General features: G+C 38.5%; 1 protein-coding gene across 4 annotated transcripts in view; it reads right to left on the bottom strand.

Annotated features, from left to right (window-relative positions):
• The window catches only part of IFT80 (intraflagellar transport 80), an 86,327-nt gene that overhangs the window by 4,532 nt on the left and 68,635 nt on the right, over window positions 1-13,160 (bottom strand). For all 4 annotated transcript variants that reach the window (XM_019626985.1, XM_019627002.1, XM_019627007.1 and 1 more), the window contains one exon: window positions 6,198-6,321. In XM_019626985.1, coding sequence (XP_019482530.1) covers window positions 6,198-6,321 — 124 coding nt within the window. The remainder of the gene's footprint in view (window positions 1-6,197; window positions 6,322-13,160) is intronic.

Below are 13,160 nucleotides of genomic sequence, written 5' to 3'. Positions count from 1 at the left end.
TTGCTTAGAAAAGTCTTTGCTGATCCCTCCACCCTAGGTCAGCTTCCCCATTCATAAAGTCTTATAGCACCATGTACACCGCCTTCAAGGCAATTTCCACAATTGAAATGAACAACCGTATAATTAACTATCAGCTCCAACTGAACATAAGCTTCATGAGGCCAGCGTCAGTGTCTGCCATGTTTACTATTATATCCCAAGCACCAAGGAGAGTACACTTTCTGCAGGAGGCACTCAATAAATATTGAATAAGTAAATGGCAACTAATTACCCAGCAAATGAGATATCACTACACAATCTCTCACTATTTTCTCTCCTGGGTTTTGTATCTCAGGACTTTGTAAGATTATCAGTCCTTAGAAGCTGCAAGACCTAAAGTGGTTTGTCTGAAATAGAGTATTGACTCTTCTGGATCTTCTATACTTTCTGAAATGCTGCTCATCATAAGGTGTCTGTTGGTTGGTTGGTTTTCTACCATTTTTTTTCTTTCTTCTAGCATAATATTTTAAACATTTCCAGGTTCTTCCACTTTTCTTCTTGTATAGAGTAAGTATTCAGTAGATTGAATATATTCCTCAGGTGGGTTTTACTTGCCAGATTTACAAATTATTTGACAAATACTACTGAACACCGTTGTAAACCAGGTACAAAGACTCTAATGGAGTTCTTAGAAGACAGTACATCTTGAAACCAAGATTTCCATATTTTAAACTAGAAATGCTCAAATAATATTTCTGGGATCATAAATATGAATATCTATCAAACTTTTCACTTCTTATATTCACTTTATGCATTGTGAACCCAATAGAATTCAAAATATCTAGAATATATTTCTCAAATTTAAAATAATGATCTTTTTCTATTCAACTCCTCAGTTCTGAAATAAGGAGTTCATATAATCACAATTTTGGCTAAGATAAATAAATAGTGGGGGAACTTCTAAGTCAAAGGTAATTTTCATCTTAAAGTACTGCTTTATGATTTCTAGTTAACTTCTAAATTACATTTATGAGGAAGAAAAGTAGGAAATTAGAACATAATGACATAGGGAATCAAAATAACCCATATAGTTTCAGAGAGAAAAGAAAACAAAATACCTAAAAAGCCATGTTGTTCTGATTATCTCACTTTTGAACATTTGTGCTGGTCTTATGATTGAAGCATTACACTTTGGCAACAGTTGAATACACATATGAAAAAGAAGGTTACAATTTTAAGTTTTTGCTATCTAAAATATAATTTTCTTGAAGGTAAGAACTATATTGTTTATGTCCTCAAAAGCACCAAATGTGAATATGCTGAAAAAAATATCAGTAATGATGATGTTGAAGAGAAAACAGCGTAGAATTAACCTGCTTAAAAATCATACAATAAACTGAAGGTGGGTGCTCAGTTTTAACACACTGTCATATTTTCAAAACTGTGACAAAACTATCAGATGATCTGGTGACCGTGTGGTCTGTTTAGCACTGTAGTGGTGGCGGTTGCTGTCACATTCTGTGAGTGTAGCCCTCATGAGTCCCAGGGAGCCTCAGTTTGTCCTAGTGGAAGAGTAAGGCCTCACAGCCCAAACTCCCAGAGGTTTCATTTCAGTACTAGACAAGTTCCCAATGAAACAAAAGAAGTTTGGGGAGCTTGTATAAAATACATCCCTTTCCACCAAGAAACCCACAACTTGTGTCTGTCCTGAATCCGGATATTGAAGTTGCATTTCAGATCTCTAAGAATGTCCCCAAAGGCTTTACTACCCTGACAATTGTTCTGAAGTCCAAAATCATAGATCATGACACTCAGTATTCTAAATATGGCAAGTGTACAGTGTTGGCTTTGGTAGGAATTGTAGGGGCCTTCTCTCTACCTCCTTCCTTTTTCCCAAGGCTCCTCTAATGTACTCTGCACCCTAGAATGGATCAGAACACTCCATTTTACTCCATCCCCAAGGAGGCACACTCCCACATAGTCTATAAGCTCCGCGAAGGCAGAAGCCATATCTGATTCAACACCCAGCAGAGTGCCTGCCCCAGAGTGAGCACTCATAAACATTTTGTAAACATAAATAAAAGGTTAAGAAAATCAATGTGTTCACAGAGTTCGGAGCAAGGTTGGCCCTGTCTTGGGATTACAAGTCTCTTGTCTATATGGCTAGAGGTAAACTCTATTTCTGCAGTTGAGCTTAGACAGATGTGGTCAAGTGGCCACAATCAGTTCTGCTCGAGGCACTGGGGCAAGCTCTCTTGTTCTGGCTCTCCTCATGGGCTAATATGTTCTGGAATGGCTCTCTACTAATTGGAATGATAAAATCTGAGATTGTGGTAGGAATTTGAGAGGCAGAGGTTTAGCCTTCTTTGGTCCTAGGTGGTGAAGTCTGCTTAGGCTAGGCATCCCTGGATGTGCAACCTAGCTCCCTAGAATTCTATAAAGTGACAAAGCATCCATTTTCTGACTAGTGCCCTTTGTGCTTATATATTTCTCCTGGAGCAGAAGGGGCAGCTGGTGGAAGACAAAATTCAGGAGTTTGAAGCCTTTTACCTTAACCATTTATATTGTTTATCTAAAATATTAATTAGCACCCAACCATAACACAAGTTGGATATTATGAAAACAGACTTGAGTTAATGAAAACATGGCTGTAAGATTCAAAAAGCTTTAGTAATATATAGTCAAAATAAGACTTCAATATCATAAGGCAAAAAGTAATTCTTTTAGATTAAGATAGGGATTATTCAAATTTTATCTCATTAAGATGAATATCATACATAATTATAAAACATATACATGGGGACAACAAAGATGGCATAGTAGGTAAACGCTGTGTTTACCTTCTCTCACAACTACATCAGAATTGCAACTAATCTACAAAACAACCATTATTGAGAATCGCCTAAAATCAAGCTGAACTGAGAAGCATTTCAACAAAGGATGCGCAGAAGAAGCCACCTCCAGACTGGTAGGAAGATCAGAGACAAGGCAGAGGCTGGTCCCACATGTGTGACCATTAAAGATTGGGAAGGCTATTTTGGCTGTGGGGGTCCCTCCAACACCTAAAGGAGCGAGAGATACCAGCCCCACCCCAGCCCAGGGTTCCAGTGCCGAGGAGAGAAGTCTCCATAATTTTTGGTTATGAAAACCAGTGGAGATTGTGACTGAGTGAGACAGTGTGGCTGCACTCACAGGTGCTCCTCTTAAAGGGACTGCGCGTGGACTTACCCACCGGTAGAATCACTAGCTCTGAGCTCCAGCACTGGGGCAGCAGCTGGAAAGGCATCAGGGACATATGGTGGGGAACTGAGTTGTCTGGCTTGGGATGGCACTGGAGAGGCGGCTTTCTCCTGGATGGGGGAGCTGGCAGAGGCCATTGTTTCTTTGTTGAGCCCTCCCCCTTCCCGGGTGCGAACACAGGTGACCACTATCTCTGAATCTCCACTGTTAGTTCCGCATGCCCTGGCAATTAGAGACCTGGCCCCACCCAACTTTCAGGCATACCTCGACTGCTTTCAGTGGCTTTTTCATGCAGACCACCTGCCTTGGCTCAAGCTGCACTTCCCAGGATCTCTCAAAGTTTCATGGAATCCAGATGCTGCATGGAATCCAGCATCTGGCTTGAGCATGTCCTGTACCTCTGGCCCAGCAGCCCTAAGCCTGCATCAGCGGCAGCTGGCCTTGGTTTGCAGCTTGGCCTCTCAAGGCGCTTCCAAGCACAGCACGGGTGGCAGACATCTGCGGATTTCTTTCTGGCTCCCACTAGGTGGCCCCAGGTTGGGCACATGCTTTAACTAAAGTAGCCCTACAGCGGATCCCCTCCAAGGTGGTCCTGGGGCTGGCACTGCCAGTGGCCAGCTTCGAAATGAGCTGGAACACCACCCAGCTGTCTCCAAGTATGACACACCCAAGGGGCGGGTTGGGCAGGCACCAGGGTCCTACTGAGGTAGATCCTGCTCTGTAGGATCAGGCCCCCTGCACAACAACTCTTCCACTGTAGTCAAGGCCAGTCCTCACAACCAGTGAGCCCAAGGGTCAGTCCCTCACACTGATGTGCAATTATCAATCAAGGCTCAACTACAAGAGGGGGGCATACAAAATCCACACAAGGGACACACCTGGAGTGCATAGTTCAGGTGATTAGAAAAACTTCACCACTGAACCCCACAGCACACCTACTACATAAGGCCACTCTACTAAGACCAAAAGACACAGCAGCCCTACTTACTACATAGAAAGAAACACAGGAAGGTAGCCAAAATGGGGAGACAAAGAAAAATGTCCCAAATAAAAGAACAAAGCTCCAGAAAAAGAACTAAGTGAAATAGAGATAAGCAATCTATCAGATGCAGAGTTCCAAACACCGGTTATAAGAATGCTCAATGGGGCCAGCCGAGTGGCGCGATGGTTAAGAACTGGCTTGGGATGCCAGAGGGCCCCAGTTTGGATCCCACATATGAGGGCCGATTATACTGCTCTCCACAGCTAAGATGCTGAACAACAGCTCAACCTGGAGCTGGGCTGCCATGAGTCGCCAGCGACGGCATAGGCTGCAGCCCCTGTGACAGTGGGTTGCCATGGGCTACCGTGTGTAGCCAGCAGCTAGCGTGAGCGGCCAGCAGCCACAGTGAGCAGCCGTCCAGAAGCCGGCGACTGATCTGCCTCACCCAGGAAGAGCGCAATGATGGTGCCAACTTGGGCCAGTGAAGCAACGTCCTCTACAACTAGATTGAAGAACAAAAACGACAGCAAGTTGTCTGTTCCCCTTCCCCCAATTCCCCAGCACTGTTCCCATCCCCCCAATTCCCCAATAAAAATCTTAAAAAAAAAAAAAAGAATGCTCAATGATCTCATAAAAATGGAGATGGAACCCATAAAAAAAAACCATTCAGAAATAAAGGATACAAATAATGGAAACGAAGAATATATTACAGGGAATCAACAGATTAGATGAAGCAGAGGATCCAACCAGCAATGTAGAAGATAAGGTAGCAAAAAACACCCAACCAGAATAGCAAAAAAAAAATCCAAATAATTGAGGTGAGTTTAACAGGCCTCCGGGACAATATCAAGCATACCAACATTCGCATTATAGGGGTACCAGAAGGAGAAGAGACAGAGCAAGGAATTGAAAACCTATTTGAAGAAATAATGACAGAAAATTTCCCTAACCTGGTGAAGGAAATGGACATACAAGCCCAGGAAGCACACAGAGTGCCAAACAAGATAAACCCAAAAACGCTCACACCAAGACACATCATAATTAAAATGCCAAAGATTAAAGACAAAGAGAGAATCTTAAAAGCAGCAAGAGAAAAGCAGTTAGTTACCTACAAGGGAGCCCCCGTAAGACTGTCAGCTGATTTCTCAACAGAAACTTTGCAGGCAAGAAGGGAGTGGCAGGAAATATTCCAAGTGATGAAAAGCAACGACATACAACCAAGATTGCTCTACCCAGCAAAGCTGTCGTTTAGAATTGAAGGACAGATAAGGAGCTTCCCAGACACCAAAAAGCTGAAGGAGTTTATCACCACCAAACCAGTATTACAAGGACTCTTAGAGGGACTTCTTTAAGATGGGAGGCGGGGTTAAGGAGGGGTGAAAGGGGAAGGGATTAAGAAGTACAAATTGGGCGTTATACAGTAGTCATGGGGATGGAGGGAATAGCATAGGGAATATAGTCAATAATATTGTAATAACTAGGTATGGTACCAGGTAGGTACTAGATCCATCAGGGTGATAGATGGGAATGGGGTTGGGGTCAGGGTGAAAAAGGTGAAGGCATTTAGAACTATAAATTGATAGTTAATACAGTATGGGGAATATAATCAACACTGTTATAAAGATCATGTAAGGTGCCAGATGGGCACTGGACTTATCAGGGGGATCACGTCATAGACTATGTAGATGTCTGACCACTGCACTATACACCTAAAGAGCTGAAGTAGAATAATACTGAATGTCAACTATAACTAAATATATAGGTATATATAGTCACAGGATGTGGAGTACAACATAAGGAAGATAGTCGATTGTATTATAATAGCTATATAAGATGTCAGAGGGGTAGTAGCTTGGGGGATGGGTTATCACTTTATGAGGGGTTTAAATGTCTAACTATTACGCTGCTTTGTACACCTGATACTAATAAAAAAACCCTGAAAAATCAAAAACAAAAAAAACATATACATTATTATAAAATACAATATAATACTTACACCTTCTGCATATTGCAAGTATCGCTTATTAGTTTCCTGTTTACCAAATGTCTCCAAAAACTTTTGACGGTAAGCAAGGACTGTATCAACATGAGTTTTGTATTTTACAGCCAATTCAAGTGCCCTATAATGAGAATAAAACAGATTATCAGCATTTCTTATATTGGCCTCTATAGGCAGCAGAGTTTGGGGGTGAGTGGGGGGACAAATGGTCTGCATTGTTCCCTCCACTCGTCCCTCAGTATGAAACATCATTCCCTACCTCATCCACCTTGAAAATTCTTGTTTATAATTCAAGGTTCAGATCAGACATGATGTATTCTCCCTGACGAGTTCCCCTTGTAGAAATAAATGACCATTATCTTATCTATGCTGCATTTTATACATACTGTTATTATGGCACTGCTTACAGTATATTATAACCATTACTTATAAATCTGTATCCTTCACTAACCTATACATTTATTGAAGGGAGCTTTGGCTTTCATTTCTTTTTGGTGAGTACTACAGAGTGGATGTACGTATGGTAAACGTTAACTTGAAAAATTCACTGAAATCATAAAAAAAAAATACAAGTAAATGAACTTCCCCCCAATGGAAGTGGTTCAACTATCTTGGCCATTTTTGTAAGTCTACTCGTATATAATGAATTTATTCTGTTCAATATTCAACTAAATACTGATATCTTTAAGTTATTAATATAGCAAATTAAAAATATTATAAAATAAAATTTAAGGATAAAAGTCTGACAAAAATGCCTTTGCCATTTGGTTCTTAGAAAAAGTTAATAGTCATTTAAATTTTATAACCAAACTAACATCTATCTATATAACTAAGTTATTTTTAAGGTAATATTGAAATAGCAGACGAGAACTGAATGAATTGCTGAAATCAGTGGTACAACATCAAAGAAATAAAATCTATATATTGATAATTAGGTGGGAAATAAAAAAATTAATCCTCAGTTCCAAGTCGATTTTTATCTGCAAGTTTTAGACAGCATCTCAGCCTGTGATCCTGTACATAACTCATATCAGTTGAGTTAGAAATAATCCAGCAGAGTATAGCTTTCCTACACTGTTCCCAGTCATCCTGTTTTAAAGTATGGGAAACAGCCATCATAATCATCAAAATACATTAATCCTCATGTTTTCTTGCTTTCTAATATGACATATGACTTCTGAATAGGCCAGTCATGATGTATCAGAGTCAACTATTATAAATCTGTTGTTTGGGGCAAGACTGACTGCCGACTAGATTTTTTTTGCAATGTGTGTCTCTTTAGTAGAAAAATCTGTTTCATTCTTAATATGCTTCGGTTTGACTTAAACTAAGTACTCCCTTTAAAAATTATTTTAGATATGCTCTGTGTATTGAAAATTGATACACAATTGAGAGATTAAAAACTTAACATGAAAAAGTTATGAATGTAAGTCATGTCTAACACAAATGATTATGCCAAAATTCAGCACAATTTCATATAAAAAAATATATTGGCATAAATCATATTGCTAAATCCAAGGGTATTTGCTACCTATTGCAAACTCCTTACAAGGTTTCTTCATTCCTCTGTGACTTTAATCTTTCAAAGAGAGGATATACAGAAAAGAATGTAGAAGTACAAAAATGGAAGATAAGGGGCCGGCGGAGTGGCGCGTTGGTTAAGAACTGGCTTGGGACGCCAGAGGGCCCCGGTTCAGATCCCACATATGAGGGCCAGTGACACTGCCCTCTACAGCTAAGATGCTGAACAACAGCTCAACCTGGAGCTGGGCTGCCGTGAGTTGCCGGCGACGGTGTAGGCTGCAGCCCCTGCTGCAGTGGGTTGCCATGGGCTACTGTGTTTAGCCAGCAGCCAGTGTCAGCGGCCAGCGGCCGTCCAGAGGCCGGCGACTGATCTGCTTCGCCCGGGAAGAGCGCGATGATGGTGCCAACTTGGGCCAGTGAAGTAACGTCCTCCACAACTAGACTGAAGAACAAAACGACAGCAACTTTTCTGTTCCCCTTCCCCAATTCCCCAGCGCTGCTCCCATCCCCCAATTCTCCAATAAAAATCTTAAAAAAAAAAAATTGGAAGATAAGAAAAAGCAAAAGAAAAAAAAAGCATAAAGGATCAAAAGATGAGAAATATAAGATGCCTTAATCCTGCTAACCCTCTCCCACATCATCCCCCTATACACCCTAAGGATCTGATTCCAGTGGTGTATGTGTGAGTGGAGACTCTGGTGAACCACCCTTTCGGCACCTTAGACGTTCCACTTCCCATCCTTTCTTTATGATTGTACACGATGAGGGAAGGGGTTCTTGATTATGCACAACTAGAAGTGCTCTAAGTGGGGAGTACATAAGCATCCATTCTGGGTGGGAGCTTTTCAAAAATTTCAGATACTTTGTTATGGAACATCAATATATTTAATTATGTAGAAAGGGTAGAATATGATGTCTAATCCTGCATTTAGAAACTTAGTATTATCTATCATTATGGTCATTATTATTATAAAATATGTATTAATTATCTGATTGAAGAGCAAGGCTAAAGGTAAAAATCCAAATGATATGTGCTATTTTAAATGGTCTCTAAAAGTACACACTGGGTAAAAAATGTTTCCTTACCACATTTAGGAGGGAATTCACTCCAAATTATGTAAGGGTTATGGGAACAGTATGTCTCTTGCAAATGGTTATTTGGCAACCAAACAAATGTGACATTAGATTATGGGGTTGGAATAAGTCCATGTATCTTCTCTGATTTTAAATAGAAGGAAGTGATATAAAAAGATTACTCCAAAATATGATTCTTTTTTGCATAACTTAAATGAAGCAAAATCACTTTATATAACTGGTAGACATAGAGAAATTATTTTTATTAATACTTACATAAAGGTTCAATGTGTATACCCAGAGTTTTTAGTGTCTACCTCTCTGACCTTCAGTTTTTCAGAACAGACCACCATCAAATGTCCAAAGTCAATGTCAAGTAGATAACTTGATTACCTACAGCTCTTCAAGGGCTGCATTTTATTAGGTTGCAGGCAATTTTCAAATTCAAGTAGGAATGACAGCAAGAATGTACTTTTCAAATGGAATAACATATTAAAATGAAGTCTGTTTCCTTCTAAAGGCTTTAAGCAAAGATAGAAATTCAGGGATCTTAAAAGCAATCAAATATACAGAGGGTTCTAAAAAATGTATACACATTTTAAGAAAGGAAAAACTGTATTAAAATTGTAATATTCAATATATACTGATAACAGAAGGTGAATACAGTCACGTTTGATTTCTGTAATTATAAGAGGTGCTCAAAGTGGTTACCATCAGCATAATTTTAATGCAGTTTTTTCCTTTCTTAAAATGTGTATACTTTTTTTGGCACCCTCTGAATTTATCATCCAATTGGATTTAACTGTTATAAATCGATTCTTATATTGAATCCAAATACATATCCCTCTTACTCCTACCTTTTTATCTTAGCCATACCATTTAGAATCAAAATTGTCATTACAAAACTTGATCGGTTTTGTTCATTGCTGTATCCCCAGAGCCTAAAACCTGGCATAGGAGAGACACTCAATAAATATTTGAAGAATGAATAATGGCTATCATTTATTGAAGGCTTACTATGTGTCAGGCAGTATGTTAAGAAATTTTCACACACTATGTTATTTCATCCTGACAATAAACATGAGGTTGTTGTTATCACCATTTTAAACATAAGGAAACCGAGGTTTACAGAGTCTCAGTCACCTGTCCAAGATCACAGAGCCCCGCAGGGCAAACCCAGAAATCAAACCCAGGTCTGATTCCAAAGCCCCCATTCCCAACCACTACCTTAGCCCTTTCCCTAATTCAAGAGCCTTTTCAAACAAATACACTTAAAATGACACTTCACCAAAAACTTTAAAAAATAGGCAGATATCGGTGTAATATCTAAATTTGCCTGATATGGCAAACACTCAATAAATATCCACTGAATGAATATGCAATAGCAGCAAATATTCCAAGTGGTTTCAGAAATGTCCGTAGAATTTGGAAATGAATATAATACATAAAAAGTTTCTTAGTAGCGATATTAACTTCTGCTAAGTCATTTCTTGCACAGTCTTTGATAATTGTGCTAAAAGAGATGGGAAACTATGGGTTTCATTTAAGTGAGTCAGGGATCAAGAGTGACATAATCAGACTTACAACTGTGACAAGATCATTACGACTATAATGTGAAGAATGGGTAGGAGAGGGACAGAGTAGGTGCAGAGAGGTCAGTGATGATGTTATACCGAGAAACACTTGGATCAGCTTACACATTAGACAAGGGTGCTGCGAGTGAAGAGGGTTAGTGTCAGAGATATTTGGAAGGAGAAATAGTTGGCAATTGGGCTGAGGGGAAAGGAACATAAGGAAAATGTCAAATGTAACTCCTGGATTTCCAACTTTGCATAGACTGAAAAGATAAATTACTCTGGAAGAGGACCAAGTTCATGAGAAAATAAACACAAATTTGAACTCCAATGAAAATGTTGAGGCGGTAGCTGGAGAGTGGGGTTCTGGAAGCAAATAAAGGCAGGTCAGTGGGCTGAACGAGCAATGCCTACCTGGGAGTCTTAAGTGTGTAGACAGTAGTCAGAATCCTGGAACAACGCTCGTGGCTCTTTATCAGGAAGACACAAAGGTCCAGCAACATTTGACCAACCCACTGGTTTATAGTCAAGATAAAAAGCAAGAAGCTTAGGAAAAGGAGATGCCAGGTAGACAGGAGAAATGGAGAAACACCCAGCGTTCATTCTTTCCCCACTAAATCCTCTTTGCCCCTCTTGTTTTCCCTGTCCCTGAGATCTAATATCTTAACATAGGGTCATTTGCTGAAAACTGGAGGTAGGGGAGAAGGGTGGCATGGGGAGCAGGATATAGAAATTAACAGGGAAGATTTGAAGTTACAAAAAAATAAGCATGGCACATGATATAACACTCAAAGGATCACAGATTTTATAAGATCAGGACATAAAGATGAAGGAGGCAAAAAGGACACCAACTCCATTCACATCCAGATCCTAAGAAACGTGGAGTTGGAAAAAATTGACTCGATTTGAGAGAAAAGATAAAGCAGTGTCCTCTGGGAAGAGGTAAGTTTCACTTAGGTCAAGGAGATACAGAAATGTTCAGAGGGCATCACATATATTATATACATTTATATATACATTATAGGCTATCAATAGACGCCATAAGAGGCAAAAATCCTCATCTTCCTGCTATGACACAGACACACTGTATATATCTACACCTAATGTTTGTAGAGGAACAAAATGAAAAATGATTAAGAATATTGCATAGAGATTAAGAGCATGAATATTAAGTACCTACTATGTATATATAATATAAAATGTTTCTGTCCTTCTATAAGTATATAATCTGAAAGGGGAAAGATGATGTAAGTATCTGCAAAGACAAATAATGAAAGGAATAAACAATCCAATAAAATATATAAGCAGTACATATCTAGTTGCTTGGTGATACTGAGATAATTCAAGTCCTTTTTGATATTAGAAGACTAAGTCCAAATCCTAGATCTGCCACCAACTTATGAATAAGCCTCAATTTCCTCATTTGTAAAATGCTGTGATGACCAAATGAGATGATATATGGAAAGTGTTTAGCACAATTCCTGGCATATTATAAGCACTCAATAAATAGAGGTTCCACAATTTGTTTTTACTGTCTTGTAATTTTATTTTTTTAATTAAATTACTTAATTTAATTAAATGATATGGTAACTCATTGTGGATTTGATTTTATTTCCCTGTCTGTTGGCCATCTGTATGTCTTCCTTGGAAAAGTGTCTATTCAGTTCTTTTGCCCATTTTTAAATCAGATTGTTTGTTTTTTTGTTGTTGAGTTCTACTTGGATATATTATTTTGAATACTAGCCCCTTATTGGAAGTATCATTTGCAAATATCTTCTCCCTTTCGGTTGGTTGCCTTTTTGTTTTGATGATGGTTTCTTTTGCTGTACAGAAGCTTTTCGTTTGATGTAGTCCCATTCATTTATTTTTGCTTCTGTTTCCCTTGCCTTTGGGATCAAGTTTACAAAAACATCCCTGAGATCAATGTCCATAAGCTTAGTGCCTACGTTTTCTTCTTTGTATTTTACTGTTTCAGGTCTTACATTCAAATCTTTAATCCATTTTGAGTTAATTTTTATGTATGGTATAAGATAGTAGTCTAGTTTCATTCAATTTACTATTACTAATGACAATAAAATGAAATTCCTAACTAGATTGAAAGCTTTTTAAGCTAGAGGTCATTAAATTTTTTTTTAATATTGTACAGTGTTCAGCGAGCTACACAAATATTAGTGTCTAACATTTACCAACATAAATATTTTCTCAAAAATATTAGCTGAAAGAATGCTGTAAACATTCTTTCCTATTTCTCATGGAACTCATAGGTTGAATACACAATTTTAATAGTTATTTAACATAGGTTTAAAAAATATTACTCATGCTGTCTCTTTCCAAACTAGTTACTTTAAAATTTATGAATTAAGAATAAATTGAGAACAAGGAATAAATTGAGGCTTACTCATTGTTTGTAGAACCAAAAACATCTTTCATGATCCTTTGGACAGTTAAACAATGACAACAAATTTGTGTACATAAGAGACATAAACAGAGGCTGAATTGTATGAAGAGTATATAGATCATTAGTGTATAAATTAAAGAGATTATAGTATGCCAATGACAAAATTAACCATCTGCCATTTTTGTTACTTCTAGTCAAGGGAAAGGTAGAGATGGGATATCTATAAACATTCTAATCGAAGGGAATTATAGAGTAAGGGGCCTGTAATTGAAAGATTTACGGGTTATTTTTGAGGCCAGAGACAAAGATGAGGAAAGACATTTCTAACCTGGAAACATAGGCATGCCAGTTTTGTTAACATAGTAACTTCAGGTGTTTATAAACACTACA

Source organism: Hipposideros armiger, unplaced genomic scaffold (assembly GCF_001890085.2).
Source record: "Hipposideros armiger isolate ML-2016 unplaced genomic scaffold, ASM189008v1 scaffold_16, whole genome shotgun sequence".
Taxonomy (NCBI): domain Eukaryota; kingdom Metazoa; phylum Chordata; class Mammalia; order Chiroptera; family Hipposideridae; genus Hipposideros; species Hipposideros armiger.
Note: the sequence above shows the minus strand (reverse complement) of the source record. Positions and strands in the feature narration are given on the sequence as shown.